The sequence below is a fragment of the Ips typographus genome, linkage group LG4, assembly GCF_016097725.1.
Source record: "Ips typographus isolate SLU linkage group LG4, UJ_Ityp_2.0, whole genome shotgun sequence".
Lineage (NCBI taxonomy): Eukaryota > Metazoa > Arthropoda > Insecta > Coleoptera > Curculionidae > Ips > Ips typographus.
In genome coordinates, this window is record NC_138425.1 from 12,818,723 (window position 1) to 12,838,768 (window position 20,046).

General features: G+C 37.9%; 1 protein-coding gene across 14 annotated transcripts in view; it reads left to right on the plus strand.

Annotated features, from left to right (window-relative positions):
- The window catches only part of Sarm (sterile alpha and armadillo motif), a 44,795-nt gene that overhangs the window by 20,662 nt on the left and 4,087 nt on the right, over positions 1-20,046 (plus strand). For 9 of the 14 annotated variants that reach the window (XM_081977212.1, XM_081977215.1, XM_081977219.1 and 6 more), the window contains 8 exons: positions 907-1,008; positions 2,590-2,823; positions 2,921-3,007; positions 3,499-3,657; positions 8,072-8,239; positions 17,676-17,921; positions 17,980-19,824; positions 19,877-20,043. In XM_081977212.1, coding sequence (XP_081833338.1) covers positions 907-1,008; positions 2,590-2,823; positions 2,921-3,007; positions 3,499-3,657; positions 8,072-8,239; positions 17,676-17,921; positions 17,980-19,824; positions 19,877-20,043 — 3,008 coding nt within the window. Of the gene's footprint in view, positions 1-368; positions 465-906; positions 1,009-1,839; positions 2,000-2,589; positions 2,824-2,920; positions 3,008-3,498; positions 3,658-8,071; positions 8,240-17,675; positions 17,922-17,979; positions 19,825-19,876; positions 20,044-20,046 lie in introns of those variants that run through there. The other 5 variants (XM_081977214.1, XM_081977211.1, XM_081977223.1 and 2 more) reach the window with 5 other exon arrangements.

Below are 20,046 nucleotides of genomic sequence, written 5' to 3' on the forward strand. Positions count from 1 at the left end.
CTATACAACTGACAATTAGTTTTTTTCAAATTGGCGATTAATAATCTCAATTTTATTATTACGATTAATAGTTTTCATTAATACACTCGTTAGTTAAATAATTCTTCCCCGATTAATTTTGCAATTACATGAGTAAATATTTTCTTTTTCAGCATACAACACTTAAAACCATCAAACTTAACCACACCTTAATACTCTAACCCTTAAAAACTTTATTTAAACCATTTCTACGACTTTTCAGACTTGTAAGAAAGCTTATCTCTCTCTGAGATAATTATAAAAGTTGTAACGATCGTGTTGCAACTAGTAAACCGTATCGTCGACAAGTAACGACCAGATAAAATTAGCCTGATACGATTATTTACTGAGGAAAGCACAAAAGTATGACTCGATTGTCAGTACCCCGTACGAATAAGTACTGCAATGATTATATGCTTTGGTTTACAAACAAATACAGTTCATCAGTAAGTTTAGGTTACGATTCAAATTTTGATGTAATCTTAAGTTCTTATTTAATCCGTTATTTATACTGATTTTGTCGTTTGACATTTTGAAGTTTTCATAAGTCTGGCAAGCGTGACTTTTCCTTGAAACTCGTTTGGTAAATAGAACACTTATCGTGTTGTCCAACAATAATAAACGTGATTATCCTACGACGAGTGGATTTTGATAAGCTGGTATTAGAATCCATTGTTTTCTTTTTACAACATAACTTGATATTGATATGAGACTGTCAAGGGCAAAAAGTGTGCTAAATTACTCACGATACGTGAACCGATCAGTTTTTTTTGGTTATTGGTTTCTTATTAACAATTTATATGCAAAATTATTCATCAAGTTCAGGGGAATCATTTGTGTGCAAAGCAGTGGAGTTTTCTCTTGTACAAATTTGATTTTTTTTTGCAGATGGCTACCGATTTTCCAAACGACCACAATGCTAATGGAAATGAACCGAATATGCTGTCCATAAAGAATATTCCATCGCGAATAGTTACTACAAGTTCACAGGTAAAAAGAATCTTAAAAATGCATGAGAAAAGTCAAAGTAAAATGGGATGACGTAACATCAATAACTTAATTGATTGTGCGCTTTATCACTTTCAAAACATTTAATTTTCTATTACTTTTTGATTTTTGTCATAAATTATTGAAATCCTTGACAAAATTAAATCTATAACTCATCTTAACATTTTTAACTATAAACACCCAATAATGTTTGCTAGAATACCAGAGACACAATAACTATAAAAGTCACCGATTTATTTTTAACTGAACGTTGTAATAATAATTGCTCTCACTTATGCAATAACAACAAAGCAATTAACGTTGCTTTACAAGAATTCCATTCATACCCAACTAAAGTGGTTTTATTTTATTCCTTTTATGGTTTTTTACCTCCATTCCAAGCTGATGATTCAATGAAAAAATGAATACGTATTCAAATAAATCATAATTGCAATTCCCGTCTCGATTTTGAAAATTTTCTAAATTTAGAAATTCGCATCAGTACCAGAGATAACAGTTACGAGAATGAAACGTGTGACTAACACCATTTTTTTACTGTGCAAATTTGTAATGCGGTTGTTTGAGTGGGTTTATTCATTGGCCAAACAAAAATAACAGTTGTGATAAGCTTGACAACACTGGATTCATATAATTAAATATCTCAATGATTTGAAATCGATTTTTGAGCTGGCAACGCGGCGTCCAGGTGGCGCTGGCCACCGTCCAAACTGTCCACATCATCCAAACATCCAAGAAATTTCGAAGTCATGGCACACATACAAACAAAAATATCCAGATGACTGATATGCCAAGGTTTTAAATACAACTTGAAATAGGGTTTTCGATTCAGTTACGAATCCGACGCGGCATCTTTATAACCGCGATATACTAACCAATTTTTGTTTTTCCTTGACCAAATTAATTCTTGTGGAAGTTAATATTGTATAACATACAGTGCTAGAGCTTTTTTTAGTTTAACTGGATTTATTTTAAGGTAGGTGATAATTACAGCCTCCCTAAAGGGACGACACTGACTCAACCGTGTATTTGCGTGTTTGGCAATAGAAAAAGGCAAACTCAGGCCAAGTTTATAAAGAGATTACCTTTACGTCAACACGCTTAAAATTTTTGAGGTCTGTCTATGAATATTTTTTTACAATTTCTTTCAAATGGCTACTAAACAGTGGATATGTACCAAAAATCATGAAAAAACATTTGGCAATGTTGTAAATTTAATCATACTGTCTCAGACTTTGCAAGTTTAAAAATTGGTGTATTGTTGGTTGCCATTTTGTTGGTTGTTTGAGAGATTGTGCGATCAAGGCAGTTTACTAAAAATTGAAGTCTGAAATAACCAACTTTGAATTAGTAGAAAAATGTATAAGCAGTGACCTAATTGTCCCACGTCACAAGTGACATAATTGTTTGATTCAGTTTTGCAACGTTACCACTGTGAGGCTTTTCGAATTCACTTTTTAGAAATATTTCGGATTGTATGTTAGGGTCATTTGACCAGGTTACAGTTAACTGACTGACGTTTACTGTGTGAAACTCTTTGTAAGCAAATTTTTTTTGATTTTTCAGTTGCAATCCAATTCACAATCGAGTTCGACGACCACACGAGTGAAATCGTCCACATCGTCATCGACCTCATCGACTCAAAGAGTTCATTTGTCCTCGTCTTCGGACTTGAAAGCGTCCAACGTAAAATCCGACCTGGTGGACTTGAAAAACAATCTAAACGACATGAAGAGCAGCTTATCGAATTACGGACTAACCGAGAGTATCAACAAAATGCGAAGTTCGATCGAGAATTTAGTAAGTATACGTTATATTCGGGTTTGGTCTGCGTTTCATGACATATAATACGAATACATATGCTAAGAGGGCCACCAAAGAAACAAATTTTCTTTAGTCGAGATACGTGAAACGACATATTAGTCTGGGATGGACTCCCTCGGCTAAACGACGAACGAAAACGAAAATTTGTAACGGGGTACAGGTAAAAAAAAAAGAATTTTTTTGGCTGCATTAACAGTGCAAAAACGTCTTGCCGACATCTTGGTTTTTTACACTATTTTGATTTTTGATGGTTAAAACACGAGGCCTGCAGAAGGTCTGAAAGATGTTGAGCACGACCATAAGTACTACTTATAAGTAAGAAATAACCTCAACAATCTCAAACTCAATACTTGCCGAGATTGTTTTAACCTCTACTGAAATTGGCTGGAGAATAATGGATTCTTTCTATTGAATTTAATGACATGAAATAGGATTATTGAACTCCATCAAGTGAGTAAGTTTATTCTAGTTTGGTGGTCCTTTTAGTGGTGGAATTCAAGTATCACCCCTTCTAATGCACACTGTACACAACCCGGACAACTCAACAATCTTATTTGATGTCATCGGTGTGTCGCTTTTGTCTTATAATTCGCCCTAATTTAGACACACTCTAAAGTTTTGGTTACTGACCATTTTTATGGGGGTAAATAGGTGGATAATGATAATGACCCTGACGCCGATCCAGAACCTTTGGTTACCTTCCCAGATGACAGTAGGGCATCGTCAGAGGTTGGTTCCCCTCAACCCAACAATGCCATAGAGGGCTTGACTTTTGAGCAGAAGACTATGAATAATTTTACGAAAACTAAGGTGAGTCCCGATTGATTTGCTACTAAGAAATATGGACTGAAGTTTAATAAAATAGAGAATGATTCAAAGGGTTAAGAAATTCAAGGACTAAGTGAGGGCGGACGTTAGTAAACACATGAATAACATGAGAACGTAAATAATGTAAAAGCAGAGTGGGTGGAGTGTCATTGACTAAAGAATTTCAACGTTTCTAATAATATATTGTTCGAGTGTTTTGAGTGATTTTAAACAATTAACGGTTGCCTTTAAATGCGAAGGTTACAGGAAACATAAATTTTGCTTATGTGCAGACTGAAGAAATTGACAATTTTGAGGTGGAACCAGTTGCGTCTCAAAAACCTGTACGGATCAGACAATGATGAACATTAATTACCTACTTACGGCACTATAAACATTGCAACAATAATCAGATTAGTGCAGACTCTACCCACATCTAATCGACCAATTTATGTTCCCCCACAAAATGGCACTGAAATTGTATTTTTAAAACCGGAAACACATTCAGTCTCATTATTAATGAAAAGTATACCTATAGGAGTAGTGCAATAATTGAGTACATGGAGTTATGTAATTATTATGGATTTTGCTATCAAAAACTTAAACCAGATTCCATAAACAAAATTTAAAACGTAATAAAACAGCAGAAAAAATGATTATTGGACGGGTTTCTTAAAAGCTTTTAAGTGCGTCACACGTGCCGTTTTTGGGTATCTGCGCCAACTTTGGGTGAGAAAATTAACAAAAAAAAGGTCCTGTCTCTTATATTCGGTTATAAAACGTCTTTGTTGTCTGGCTCTAAACAAGAACTGGTTTTTTGATTGATTTCGAACATTTCAAGATAAAAACAAAGACTTTTTTCAAAAAAAATAAAAATAACTTCAAGTCTCCTATTTTTGGCCACTGAACTTGCCTGCGTCAATTTCGAAACACACTAATCACCAACCGTAAATATTTAACCTGGCCATATGATTTACGCGTTTTTTTTCTCTGTAAACTGAAATATTTTCCTTTCCAATACAAACCTCTAATATTACCAGAATAATGTAATTATCGTGTGAGTCACTGTATTAGTGCCCGTAAATTAGTGACTGGTCATGGATCGTGATTTTTCCCAAAGAAATTAAAGTCGTTGAATGCAGGCAAAATTTATGTTTCCTGCAACCTTCGTCAACGAATTGTAACGACGATTATTGGTTTGGTTGGTATCATTGTTTCACGTGTACCAATCTAAAAGTTTAGTAAAAATAAAACTAATGATAACGCACAAGTGCAGTAAATGCGTAAAACACAGCAGTGTTCCTAGTCTGTGATTGGTCAAGAAAAAAGAGCAACCTAAAAGCTTTTAAATGTACTTTATAGTTTCAATCAGCTTTTTAAATGTAATTGAGTAAGTTTCAACTTAAAGGAGCTGCAAAACACCTGAAATTTCTCTAATAGTCAAAATCCGTGGAGATGAACGAAAACAATTTTAACACTACGCTAATTGATTTTGTCCAAAGTTCCCTATTTTGTGGGATTCTAAGCACCCTCAACACAAGGATAATAATGCCTTGAAGAAGGCTTGGCTTCGGATTGCCAATCGAATGAAAACAATAGGTATTCGGTACAGTCAGGGAGAAAAGTGCTGCCAAAGTTTGAACTGGCAGAAACACAGTTTGAAAAGACAGTCAGCGACAAAATCGTCTGTTAAACTCACTTGGAGTGAGAAAATGACAGTTTTAAGCACATTTTTGGAATCCTCATTAAGTTTCCTATCTACTAACCTAAAAAAACACTAAAAAATCGAGTACAGTTAGTTGGAAAAACAGTGTCAAAGTTTGAACTGCCAGAAACACAGTTTGAAAGGACAGTCAGAGACAAAATCGCCTGTAAAACCCACTTGGAATGAGAAAATGACAGTTTTAAGCACATTTTTGGAATCCTCGTTAAATTTCCTATTCAGTTACTTGGAAAAACCGTATAAAATGTGGTACCGTCTGGGAGAAAAGCAGTGTCAAATTTTGAACTAAAAGAAACACAGTTCGGAAGGACAGTCAGAGACAAAATCGCACTTCTAGTCAGAAAATGTTTGATTTAAGTACATTTTTGGAATCCTCATTAAATTTCCTATTCAATAGCCAAAAAAAACAAAAAACATATCGGTACAGTCATGGTGAAAAATGGTGTCAAAGTTTGAATTGTTAGAAACACAGTTTGAAAGGACAGTCAAGGATAAAATCGCCTGTAAAACCCATTTGTGGTGTGAAAATGATAGTTTTAAGGACATTTTTGGAATCTTCGTTAAATTTCCTATCCACTAACCTAAAAAAACCCTACCAAATTGAGTACAGTCAGAGAGAAAAACAGTGTCAAAGTTTGAACTAACAGAAACACAGTTTGAAAGGACAGTCAAGGACAAAATCGCCTGTAAAACCCACTTGTAGTGTGACAGTTTTAAGCACATTTTTGGAATCCTTATTAAATTTCCTATCCAATAGCCTAAAAAAATATCACTTAATTCGGTACAGTCAGGGAGAAAAGTGCTGCCAAAGTTTGAAAACACAGTCAGCGACAAAATCGTCTGTTAAACTCACTCGTAGTGAGAAAATGACAGTTTTAAGCACATTTTTGGAATCCTCATTAAATTTCCTATTTACAAACCTAAAAAAACACTACCAAATTGAGTACAGTCAGAGAGAAAAACAGTGTCAAAGTTTGAACTAACAGAAACATAGTTTGAAAGGACAGTCAAGGACAAAATCGCCTGTAAAACCCACTTATAGTGAGAAAATGACAGTTTTAAGCACATTTTTGGAATCCTCATTAAATTTCCTATCCAATAGTCTAAAAAACACTAAAAAATCGAGTATAATCAGTTAGAAAAACAGTGTCAAAATTTGAACTGCTAGAAACACAGTTTGAAAGGACAGTCAAGGACAAAATCGCCTGTAAAACCCACTTGTATTAACACTATTCCGAAAAATGCTTTTTTTCCGAAAAACTCCTAAGGAGTTTTCCGTGCGTAAAAAGCATTCATTCCGCACCCCGCGCTCCTTTATAATGGGCCTGTCCCACAATTTTTTTTTATTTCATAACTACAAAGACGGATTGAAAATATTATACCCGTATTTTTTTGTTTTCAAAAATATTAAGTCTAAATAGAAAAAAAATGATGATAAAAACTACATTAATCTCATGTTTAAAACGCCCGCCGCCGGTGACGTATTACACTATCAACCAATCAGCGACAAGAAGTGAAACAGATGGCGTGCAACAGCCAATAAAATCGCCCAGAATTACGTACGTCACATGCGCGCCAAAACAGATCTTTTAAATTTAATGGACAAATTCAAACTAATGTAGGAACATTTACGACCATAATTTTTTCTTCAAGAATATGAAAAATTAGTTTTTTAATCCTATTCTTTCGATTCCAGTCATTAAAACAAAAATTTATGATATGTGGGATAGGCCCATTCCGGATACATGAGAACCGAGCTTAAGAATTAAGACCTCCTTAAGTTATTTTGAACTTACATAATACTTTATATTAATGGCAAAATTATCAATGACAAAATTTGTGACGTCAGTCTAATTTAGTAAGTTTTTCGTCTAGGTTCATAGTATAAGTGCTTATAATTGATATATGGTTTTAACAATTGCAAAATTTTTTTTGGTTGGAACCGTTGAAATAGTAAAACTAAAGTTGGGATGTTGCTGCACCTGAACATCAATCATTTTAGGGTAGATAACAATTAAGCTTGCCTGTGGCTCCCTAAAATAAGAAAAAACCGTTGCCACTTGGACACTCGTCCTTGAAAGTTTATCGATCGGACCAGGCACGCAGACCCCGACTGTTTCGTTTTATACTTAGCCAGTAAGCTCGACAAAGCCCAGCTCGACACTCCCGTAATGGAACACGTTGAAGTAAAATGTATCGCGAGCCAACGCGGCAAAAAAATGCTATTAATCAACGATTACAAGTTCAAAAAACGTAAAGTACTTAAAAGCGGTTTAATCTATTGGGTTTGTTCCACTGATGGGTGTAAGGCGCGTTGTTACACTGCAGGTATGTTGGTAACGCCCGAAATTTGGATACAGAGTTTGCACTATGTAATCGTAATCAGATAACGAGACCGTGATGAGAGGAGTGTTTTTGGAGCACTCTCATCAACCCACCACCGACCCTAGATTCAATCTGAGCATTCCGATTTCCTTGAAACGGCCTTCAGAGAATTTCGACGAAGATTATGATTGTTCCCCATCCAAAATTAGTCGTGGTGATGAGGATGTCTCGTGGATCAAACAAGAAGAAGTCGAGATTAAAGAAGAGTGTACAATGGATATGGTGAGATGTGTTTTCCTGCAAACTTCAGTCCATATTTTGCGTTTCACTCACTCACTTATATTTTTTAAATACGAACTGATTTGGTAGGTGATAAAAGACGGACTGACTGCAGAAAAAGAGAGTGCCAAAGTCGCCGAATCCAAGAAACTTCAAGCCGGTGATTTAACTTATGAGGAAAACAAGGCTGCTGCTGCCATCAATGCCCGTTTGCAAATCGATGGAATTTCGGCGGAAAAAAGCCAAGTAAAAGCCAAGGTAAGTTTTTTCCAAAAATCATCTGAATTTGAATCAAAAATAACAATCACTCATCAGACAATTAATTTGCAGCCTTGGGTGTTTTACCGCATCAATCATTCACACTTGTTGATGGCTTAAAACGTTATAATGTTGTAATAATTATCGCTTTAGTATTGGTCCGCAAACCTTCGAGTTGTTGATGATAAACACGTTTAACCAAAACCGAAAAAAAAACACACTTAAGTCAATATATTAATTATTATTATGGAATCATTCGCGTAAAGCGTGTGATTAAATAGATTTTTTTCCTAAATGTACGCAGTTAGATATTGACGGCCCACGCGTTCAGAATCGCACAAGTCTATTTTTTACCACCGGTTTAATTAGAAAAGTCGTTACAGGCCGGATTTAGTGATGTTTGTTTGATTTACTAAACGGTTTCGATCGGGTGAGGTATTTCTTTGTTGTTTACTTGCAGTTTTGGGTGGTGATGGAACAAGTAGTTATATTGTACAAATGCAACCCGAAGAAACAAATCATGATAGATTTTTTTAAAATATTTTAAGTACTCTAATGATGTCTTATTTAAAAAAAAAAATGTATAAAATGTAGTCAATTTTCCGGAAAAGAGCTAAAAATAATTCAGTTCGGCAACCAGGAATACATTTCTCAATCCCCATATAACCGACTTTGTATACAGGTGTGGTAAATCCAAAAGCGACCATAGGAGAACCGTGTAACGGACAGAGAAACGTAGGAATTGCATGCGCGGGAGAAAGACAGAAAACGAAAAAAATATCAAGTAGGCCATATTTTTAGCGCGCTGTTGCCAAACGCCGTAAGTAAGTTTGTCGAGGGTATTGAATACTCACGGCGTTTGGCAACAGCGCGCTAAAAATATGGCCCACTTGATATTTTTTTCGTTTTCTGTCTTTCTTCCGCGCATGCAATTACCTACGTTTCTCTGTCCGTTACGCGGTTTTCCTATGGTGGCTTTTGGATTTACCACACCTGTATAGGTTTTGTGAGTAACTGAGAAGTTGGGACACACTGTATTCAGCCTTATGCTGTAAAATCATTGATTTCAATATTGAAATCATTACCAATTAACTTATACATTAACTGTCAACTTCTTTCACTTACAGTATTAATTAACAAGGAAAATTTCTGTGCTCCTTCACCATAAAGTCACAGTCATTATTGGTATTCTTGAAACGTTTTGAGTGGGCACATATGCATACGCATAAGCTATGGATTTTCCATCGGAAATTGCACAATCGTCGCAAGGTTTGAATGTTAAAAAGACATGAAAAATAGCCCTTTTTTTAATCACCACACGTTAAAGTGCACGCAAACGTTTCCATGAATTATACACACTTATAACATACAATGGTCCTTGACCTAAAGATTTTATTTATGAATTTACCAGTACAGTGGCGTACCCAAATTGTGCTAACTAACTAACTAATTTAGTGTTAAACTGGTTGTGTTCGATTAAGGCTACAGGGTCAGCACTATTTTATAGTTTTAGTAAATTTTTTAAGTCCTTCACTGGGTTATTGCACTAATAATGTGAGTCGTTTAGACCAACCCATGTCGTACAACCGAGCACACCTTATATGAGGCGCGTCCTTATTATAATAATGTAAATAAGGCACTGTGGTGTTTGCTTGCTGCATATTTATGCGAAAACAGTGGTAAATTTTATGTATTTTTTAGGAAATTTTACAAAAACACACTTTTGCGCCAGAGAAGTGCTCATCAGTTTCATATAGCTCTGTTTCTCAAGATTAACGCCAATAAAACTAAGAGTAAAAGCAATTTCTGGCTAGATCTGTACTAAAAAAAAAAATCAATCAATAGCTGGGGTTGCTCCGCAACAGCTACGCCAACATAGAGGCTCTTAGTCGCCATTTTGCACGCTATGCGACACGTTCGTGCTGCTCTAATCAGGCACAATATCGAACTTCTATCCCGTACTAAACGCGTTAATCATCGAACAATCGGTGTTAATCAACATGTTCCCGAGGGAATGGGAAATTTTATCCCGAACCGAGGCATGTACGACTGGCTTAAAGGCAAACTTCAGGTTGGTTAATAATTGTCACGCCTTTATCCTGTAAAACACCTTTTTCTTAAATTATTGTTAACCGCAATTTGCCGTGCAACAATTAATATTGTTGTTAATATGTTTATAAATATACGCGCAGCTGCTCAAAGGTGACCCCCACCTCTGTGTCTTTGAGAAAGGTGTTGGAGTGTCACGTCTTGATTGATTTATTTTTTATGTGGTGAGTACTGTCGGATTTACGGTAAACTTGCTAAGTACTTGCCGTACTTGAAAAAAGTCATCATTTGTTATTTATGCTGTTGTTTTGAGTGACTTGATTTGTCACTTAACTTAGCTCCTTAATTGCGTAAACTGTTCGTAGTTTGTGAAAAAAAACCAGCAAGCTGAAAACTGCATTTTTTGACCAATTACAACTTACTATACTTGTGGACTTCGCGAACACAAACCACCGGTTTGAGGCAAATAAAACTCCACTATTTAAATTTAACGAGGAAAATTACTAAATTCTTTATTTTCTGCAACCTCTACTTTTTTCCACCAAAAAGACACATTATTTTTTTTAGGTTCTCTACCAGTCTGGTTTACACACATGCACTGTCAAATGTCGATCTTTCAATAATGACGTCTTGCCCGATACACACTATACTTTACAAACAGAGTGCGTTCCGAATTGAGGTTAATTATTATTGTAAGTGCGCGACATTCTCCCACCTGAGAAACTTTTGTCAACATAAAAGTTTCTCACAACATAAAAGCAAACTTATAAAATTTCCCCTTTTTTTTCAACAAAACAAGTCTACAAAAATAAACCTTATTCTAATCTAATAATCTAGACGGCGTCTTTATTAGCCTACCACTCCGCGAAGTTTTCGTTTCGGGTACTCTGCTTTTCACATCACTCCCGCTTTTCGCGAACACCGATTCACTATTTTCACAGTAGTCTTGGGTATCTTCGGCAGCGCCTTCAGCCGGAGTATTCTCGAACTCATCTGTAGCATCCACTTCTAAAGGAAACACTCTCTGGATTGGACGCAGAACATGACCTCCAGAAGTTGCCAGTCGGACTAGTCTAACACGACCATCTCCTCCCGGTAACAATTCAGTGACCCGTCCAAGCGGCCAATTTAGTCGTTTACTACCATCACTGCCAATGAGGACGACCTCCCCGATCTTCACAGGGCGTGACAATTGGTGTTTGTTATATATCACTCGTAATTGTCCCAGATATTCGCTTCGAAATCTCATTCGCAAAGCATCTCTCAGAGTTTGTAACCGCACCACTCTTCGCTGTAATGAAACACGATCAATTTGGTCACAATCGGGAATTCCGCTCTCTGCTTGCTCTCTTAAGTACATAGCCGGTGTTAAAGTGACTAGTTCATTCTTGTCACCAGTCATCTCCGTTAAAGGTCTTGAATTAATGATCGCCTCACAATCACAAAGCAACGTTAACAATTCTTCATAGCTGAGTGAAGCTCGACCTAGTGTTCTTCTGAGAAGTGATTTCATAATTCCTATCATCCTCTCCCAAAAGCCTCCCCACCATGGGGCAGCAGGGGGGTTGAACCGCCATATGATACGATCAATAGCAGTTTTCTCCACGATTTCATCCCAATTCAGGCTTTGCATCAGGTTATTCGCCCCAACAAAGTTTGTCCCGTTGTCCGAGTAAATAGTTTTTGGTCGACCACGTCTCGCAATAAAACGCCTCAAAGCGCGTAGAAAACAAGGTGTAGACAAAGAGGTGGCTAGCTCCAAGTGAACAGCTCGGAAAATAGCACAGGTAAAGAGACAAACCCACACTTTATCGCCATTTTTTAGATGAAGGGGGCCCGCAAAGTCAACACCAACAATCTCGAAGGCAACAGCATCTCTTACTCGGTCGAGCGGCAAAGGTGGCACTAATGTATTTAATGGTTTACCTCCATGCCTCTTACATGTCACGCATTTTGCTAAAACAGAACGTATGTATTTTCGACCACTCAAAATCCAATATTTCTCTCTCAAAACGCTCATTAACATTTGAACACCGGCATGACACTCTCTCACATGTAAGTCGAATATTAGCTTATCCACTACTGGCTGTCTTGAAGGTAGGATAATCGGCAACCGAAACCATTCCGTGTCGTCCCTGTTAATAATAGGCGTCTTCAATCGAATAAGACCTAAATCGTCGACAAAAATATTGAGAGGTTTTAATCTTGGGTCATCCAATGGTAAGTTGGATTGCTGCAATGTCTTTAGAACAAACGTTTCAGCGTCGTTTAGTTCTTTGGCAGTTATACCTCCTTCTTGCTTGCTTGTAGGATGACGTGCATTATGGCAAAATCTGAAAATCCAAGCAATCATTCGAATAGTTTTTATATATTTTGAAAAATAGTTAAGATGCCATTCATCTATTGAATCAATATGGGCGTTAACTAAGGCAACCACAGTTTTTCTCCTTTCTTTGAAAATCTCCTCGTCAGAACAAGGCGGTTCTGATTTAGGCCAATTCTTTTCGTCCTCATAAAGCCAACTTGGTCCCTCCCACCATTTTGATTCGTATAATTTTCTTGCGTAGCATCCTCGAGAAGGCAAGTCCGCCGAATTTAGACGACCAGGCACGTGATTCCAGGATGACACTGAGGTTAATTCACGGATCTCATTAACTCTGTTTCGAACAAAGGTAGACCATTCTTCTTTCCTTCGTATCCATGAAAGAACAGTCGTAGAATCCGTCCAAAAATAGCTACGCATCTTCACATCAAAATTGGACTGCACAGTGGTATACAACCTTGCTGCAATTGTAGCACCTAGCAGTTCTAGCCGTGGTATGGTTATCGCCTTCAAAGGTGCAACTCTTGCTTTAGACGCCAGCAAACTGATTGATACTTCTTTGGTTTGTTCAACTCTTAAAAAAATTACACAAGCGTAAGCCTTTGCACTTGCGTCACAGAAGACATGTAACGAGTAAGTTTCTTGGCAATCAGGTCTTAAATTCACCCATCGTGGGATCTCTAACTCGTGCAAATATTTTAATTCACTAACCCATACCCTAAACTCATTGGCAATCTCTTCATTGACTTCCGAATCCCAGTTTAGTCCTCGCTTCCAAGTTTGCTGTAATAATAGCTTTGGACACAATGTTGTGGGACTCACCAAACCAATAGGGTCAAAAATCCGTTGAGTGTGGGATAATATGAGTCTTCTAGTTATCGTCAGATCCTCGGGTATGTCTACCTCCTTCAAGCTGTTCCTCAAGGACAGAGTGTCTCGATTCAAGTTCCAAGTAAGACCCAAAACATTAATGTCTAACTGATTCTTGTTCATCCTAGGACTTTTACTACAAGATTTCTCCCACCCTGTAAGTTCAAACTTACCCTTGAGCATGATTTCAAAAGATTCCTTAACAAATGACTCCACTGATGCTTCATCTGGCAAACTTGTAACGCAATTATCCACATAGAAACAACCATTAAGTTTATCCAAAGTATTCATTTGATAAGGCCATTCTGAAGAAGCTATTTTTTCCTTGGTTAGCTCAAGATGGTGTCTTATTGTCGCCGCAAGAAGAAACGGGCTGCAGTTAACGCCAAACACCACCCGTCGATGTCGGTAGATAATCTCCTCTTCTTTGCTGTTGATCCACAAAAACCTGAGAAAATCCCGATCTGCTTCATTTACTGCTATTTGAAGAAACGCCTTTTTAATATCAGATATTACTCCAATTCGGTACTTTCTGAACCCAATCAAAACATCAGGTATAATCTCTATCAAATTGGGGCCCTTTTCCAAACATTGATTTAAAGAAGGGCACTGACCTTGTCTTGCACCAGCGTCAAAAACTGGCCGGATCTTGGTAGTCGCTGAACTTTCTCGTACAACTGGTCTGTGGGGCAAGTAGTGACTATATGTTGTTACATTTCCCTTGGGTACTCGCTCAATAATTCCAGCTTCTTCCCATTCCAGTAATACGCCGTTATATAGTTCATACAAATCCATTGTGTTCAGCTTTCTCAAAGTGGATGTCAAACGTTTCTGAGCAACTAACAGATTACTGGGAAGTACAGGATGCCCCTCCAGCCATGGTAGTCTTACTTCATAGCGGCCTTCACTGTCCACTTTTACTGTCTCATTGAAAAAAATCTCTGCTGAAATTTCCAATTCCCTTCTACTTTTGTCTCTGCTGGGTTCAGTTATGCCTAATATATCCAACTCCCACAAATTGGCAATAACTTGATCATTAAGATACAAATTTATGGTTGAAGTAGCCAGATGGTCCTTCCAATACTCATTTTGCAATTTGCCCATCAAAGTCCACCCAAGTAGTGTTTCTACAGCCACCAGTCCACAGTCAAGTAGATGTTTCCTTCCAGTAATTAAGTAACCTGCCGCATCTGCCCCTATCATTACCTCAATGGCAGAATTTTCCGCAGTATCTGCAAGCTCTATGCCTAGGCTATGCAACTCATCAATCCAGAGTCCTGGAGGTACAGGAATCACTTCATTGCATATGGTAGGTTGGCTCAAAACTTCTAATTTGCATCTATGACCCTTGTATACTAGTTCTACCTCAAAACGACTGTGGGTCTGTTCCACTAAACGACCTCCAAATAAACAGTGCAGTATTTTATGTCGAGATAATTCAACTAACTTTAATTTTTGAACAGTAGACTGCAAAACATAAGAACGTTGCGATCCTGTGTCTATTAGAGCACGAACACTACAGGAACCATTAGGGGCAGCCATCTCAACGCGTAAAGTTTGCATAAAAACTCGAGAAGCAATACCAAGGCTAACACAGTTAGTTGCTACCAAATCTTCCTGGTGAATTGAGTGTTGAGCTTCAATAGGTTGTTCACTGGCAGTTGGTGTATTCCTATTTGATTTTATCTCAGGACACATCAAAGTGACATGACTCTTTTCACACACCAAACATTTTACATGACCTCTACACTTTCTAGCTTGATGTCCTTTCCTTAAACAAGAGAAACATGCTCTTTTATCATTAACAATTTGCTTCTTTTTCTCTAAAGGTAATTTTGTTGCCTTGAAACAATTTACACTTTCATGACCACCTTCACAAAAGAGACACTTAACAACTGTAGTATTATTAAGCAAGTCAGCTGCAGTTGATGCATATTCTAGTGACACCTTTTTTCCTCCGTTCTACATGGCCACCTGGAGTATCCGAGCGATTTCCTACACTACATAGTCCAAAACCTTCAGCAGCAAGACTGATTCGTTGCTCATTTTGTACTTCACTTTGCAAAAATGTCATCAAAGCTTTAAGTCGACTTTCTAAGCTGTTGTTACAACCACTTGGTACACTATTAGAATTTTCTTTATATTCCTCATTTTCTTTCAAATGTCCCACAGTGCTACGTTGCCATACTCTTAGTAATTCCTCAGGAAGACAAGATTCAATTAATGGGTAAAGAATGGCAGCATACTTATCAGCTGTAATTCCTAAAGTTTGAAGTGACCTTAACTGAGTTTCGAGACTATCATAAAGGTTAAACAACTCAATTTTTGTCTTGGCTAGGGCGTTGTTTAAAATTAACTTCAATAGTTCCCTGACATATACTTCAATTTGTAGGTCTTCCCTACCAAACCTACTTCTTAAACTATCTACAATTTGTACATAATTTACTCCTATAGCAGGAAAACTTTCAACAACTCGCCTAGCCCTACTACCTGGCACAGTAGACTGAATAAGATATTCGATCTTGTCAGCAGGGTCCATCTCAATATCTTCATGGATTTTCTTAAATTGTGCCCAAAAGGAAAGCCAATCTTTTATGTTTCCATCAAACTTTTTAAATTGTATTACAGGCAATTTAAACTTCCTCTTACCTGTAATAGCAGCAACGGAACTAGCACTTTCATTTAAGTCATCAATTTGAGGACTGTCCACTTTACGTAGCTTCAAATAGCACAATTCAAGGGTTTTTGCACGTTTTAAGTATGTATCACACATGTCTTTCTCTTTAATTAAGTCCTCTTCTTCAACATCACACACTAACATAGCTTCAAATATCTCGGCGTCTTTCACCTGCAGTTCTGCTAACTTCCCAGTTAATAACTCCTGCAACACTTGTGCCTTCTGTAACTGGTCTTCAGTTGGCTCTGCTAATACAGTCTCTAACTCTGTACAGCACCTTGTAAAGGATGCCCGAAGAACTTTACGGCCTTTTTTCTTGATTTCGAGATCCATCTTTCCACAGACTGTAACTTTACACAAATGAAATCTCCCTAAACTTTGGACCTGAAGTCTCCAACACAATAGTCAATTTTCCCCGTCCTGTCACGGTCGCCAAATGTGGACTTCGCGAACACAAACCACCGGTTTGAGGCAAATAAAACTCCACTATTTAAATTTAACGAGGAAAATTACTAAATTCTTTATTTTCTGCAACCTCTACTTTTTTCCACCAAAAAGACACATTATTTTTTTTAGGTTCTCTACCAGTCTGGTTTACACACATGCACTGTCAAATGTCGATCTTTCAATAATGACGTCTTGCCCGATACACACTATACTTTACAAACAGAGTGCGTTCCGAATTGAGGTTAATTATTATTGTAAGTGCGCGACAATACTAACTACTGCACCCTTATACAGCTAATATTTTTGTCTTTACTTCCATGATTAGACAGATACATTACTCTCTCAAATTTAACGTTTCATTTATAGTTCAACAACTTGACAACCAACAAACATTTACTAGAACCGTTCAAATCATTCCTGGCAAATAGCCAGAACTTTCAGAGAAGCGTATTTTTACGTGAATATTTTCAGAGTCGTGTCGAGTGTGCGTCTAATAAAATCGTTAGAAACAATTTCAACTGTCTTAGTTTAGATAACGACACGACGCTAATAATTTAGCGAACGTTTTCGGTGCGGAACAGTTTTTGAACAGTGTCCATGTCTTTGATCGGGAAAATGTCGGCGCCATGGCCAATCAAAAAAGGGGCTTTTAAGAGTGTGGACTTCAACGAGGACCCGGTGCCTCTTTTGATTTCCAAGATTAACACGCCGTCCAGGCTTAACGTTCGCTTGTCCACGCCAGCTAAAAATGTAAATAACTTTTAACCACTGTTTAATATTGGCATATTTATGGGGAGAAAAGAGTTTTTTGGTGACACAAATAGGATCTTAGTCATGTCGTGGTTTCTGGCTTAAGTGCCAGCGGGCAAAATTCCAACTCAATGACAATCCGTGCAATAAAACATTCACTTATAAACTTTTTTTTGATCGAGATCAAGTAGTGATCGAGGCTGCTTTCAGTTTTCAGTGAGTCGCTTAAGTGTTTTCACTTATCAAATTTGAGTCCCAAAACTATAACTAAACACAAATCAAATACAACTAATTCTAAATCATCTGTTTTGTTGTAATAGGAAGCAAGAAAATTAAGATCTGGCGAACTGAGCCAGCAAGAATCCAAAAACGTAGCGCACAGCAACATGGTACTGACCACTGACAACTTTAAGCAACAATCATCAGCCTCAGAATCTCAACAGCAACGACAGACTGTAACAGCGAGTGGAATCTTCAACCAGGAACACAGCCGATCATCTAGTAGAGAGGTTTATTCCAGCTCATCAAAAGGAATTACCTCGTCTGAAGCTAAAATGTTAGCTCAGGTTAGTATTTTATTAAGACCAAGTTACAGGTTTGGTTACTATATTTTAATTTGTTTAGCAGTTCCACGGCTTTATAAACGGTGCTAGCACCGAGGATGAGATACTGTCAATTTCCTTTGATGACCTGGAGCAACTGTCCGCATCCTCCCAGTACATTGACGTGGAGAAAGCAATCAGCAAGTACACAGACTATCTAGACAAGTCGATTAAATTCATACAGAACCAAGAGCAGAACGGTAAAGCACCTCAGATTCTCGGCAGAATCAATGATGTCATACGAAAAGCTTGGGCAGTACCCACTTTTGGACACGAGTTGGGTTATAGTTTGTGCAACGCTTTGAGAAAATTTGGAGGTCTGGACTTGTTAATGAACAACTGCATTAAAAACGAAGAGGATTTGCAATTTAACAGTGCACAACTGTTGGAACAGTGCCTCACTACTGAGAACCGCGCTCATGTAGTTGAAAATGGCTTAGATAAAGTGGTGAAAGTGGCTTGTGTGTGCACTAAACATACGAATTCTGTGGAACATTCCAGAGTGGGAACTGGTATCCTTGAACATTTGTTTAAACATAGTGAAGAAACTTGCAGCGATGTGGTTAGGTTAGGAGGTCTAGATGCTCTACTGTTCGAGTGTAGGAAAAGCGACGTTGAAACGTTACGTCACTGTGCTGGTGCCTTGGCTAATTTAAGTTTATACGGTGGTGCGGAGAACCAGGAAGCAATGATCAAGAGGAAGGTCCCTATGTGGTTGTTCCCTTTGGCTTTCCATAATGACGATAATATTAAATATTACGCCTGCTTGGCTATAACGGTACTGGTGGCCAACGCTGAGATCGAGTCCGAAGTGATTCAAAGTGGTACTTTAGACCTGGTGGAACCCTTCGTAACTACACACAACCCTTCAGAGTTTGCAAAATCTAATTTAGCGCACGCTCATGGTCAAAGTAAAACTTGGTTGAAACACTTGGTTCCTGTTTTAAGCTCAAAACGAGAAGAAGCCAGAAATTTGGCTTCATTCCACTTTTGTATGGAAGCCGGAATTAAAAAACAACAGGGAAACACTAATATATTCCAAGAAATTGGAGCTATAGAAGCGTTGAAGAAAGTAGCTAGTTGTCCTAATGCTGTAGCGTCGAAATATGCGGCGCAAGCTTTAAGGCTGATCGGGGAAGAAGTTCCTCATAAACTGAGTCAGCAAGTGCCATTATGGTCTGCCGAAGATGTTGAAGAGTGGGTGAAACAGATCGGATTCTCAGAGATTGCCCCCAGTTTTGTCGAAAGCCGGGTAGATGGGGACTTGTTGCTACAACTAACCGAAGAAAACTTAAAGGAAGATATTGGCTTAACGAACGGAATCAAAAGGAAGAGATTTACTAGGGAGTTACAAAAACTGAAACGGATGGCTGACTACACTTCTAGAGACACGGCGAACATAAACAACTTCTTGCAATCACTCGGCCCGGAATTCTGCACGTATACGTACAGTTTGCTCAACGCCGGTGTCGAAACCAAGGAGGCCTTGAGGAATATTTCGGAAGACCAGCTGTTGTGCGAATGTGGCATCAAAAACTCCATACATCGATTTAGGATCATGGAGGGAATTAGACAGTTGGAGAACCGAATTGGAAGCGAGCTAAACGATGAAAGTCCGGACAAGTCTTTGGATGTTTTCGTCAGTTATCGCAGATCGAATGGCTCGCAACTAGCCAGTTTGCTCAAAGTTCATCTTCAGCTGAGGGGATTCAGTGTATTTATCGACGTGGAGCGACTGGAAGCCGGCAAATTCGACAATAACTTGCTACAAAGCATCCACAAAGCTAAACACTTCCTGTTGGTACTGACACCTAGTGCTCTGGACAGATGTAAACATGATATTGAGAAAAAAGACTGGGTCCATAGGGTAAGTTTTTTTTTGGTAATTTTTGTGTATACAATTAAAAATCGTTTTATAGGAGATAGTAGCTGCTTTGTCTGCGAGCTGCAACATTATCCCTATCATTGATAATTTTACATTCCCCGAACCGGACGAACTACCCGAAGATATGCGTCAAGTGTGCCATTTCAATGCCGTTCGTTGGATTCACGACTATCAGGACGCCTGTGTGGACAAGCTGGAAAGGTA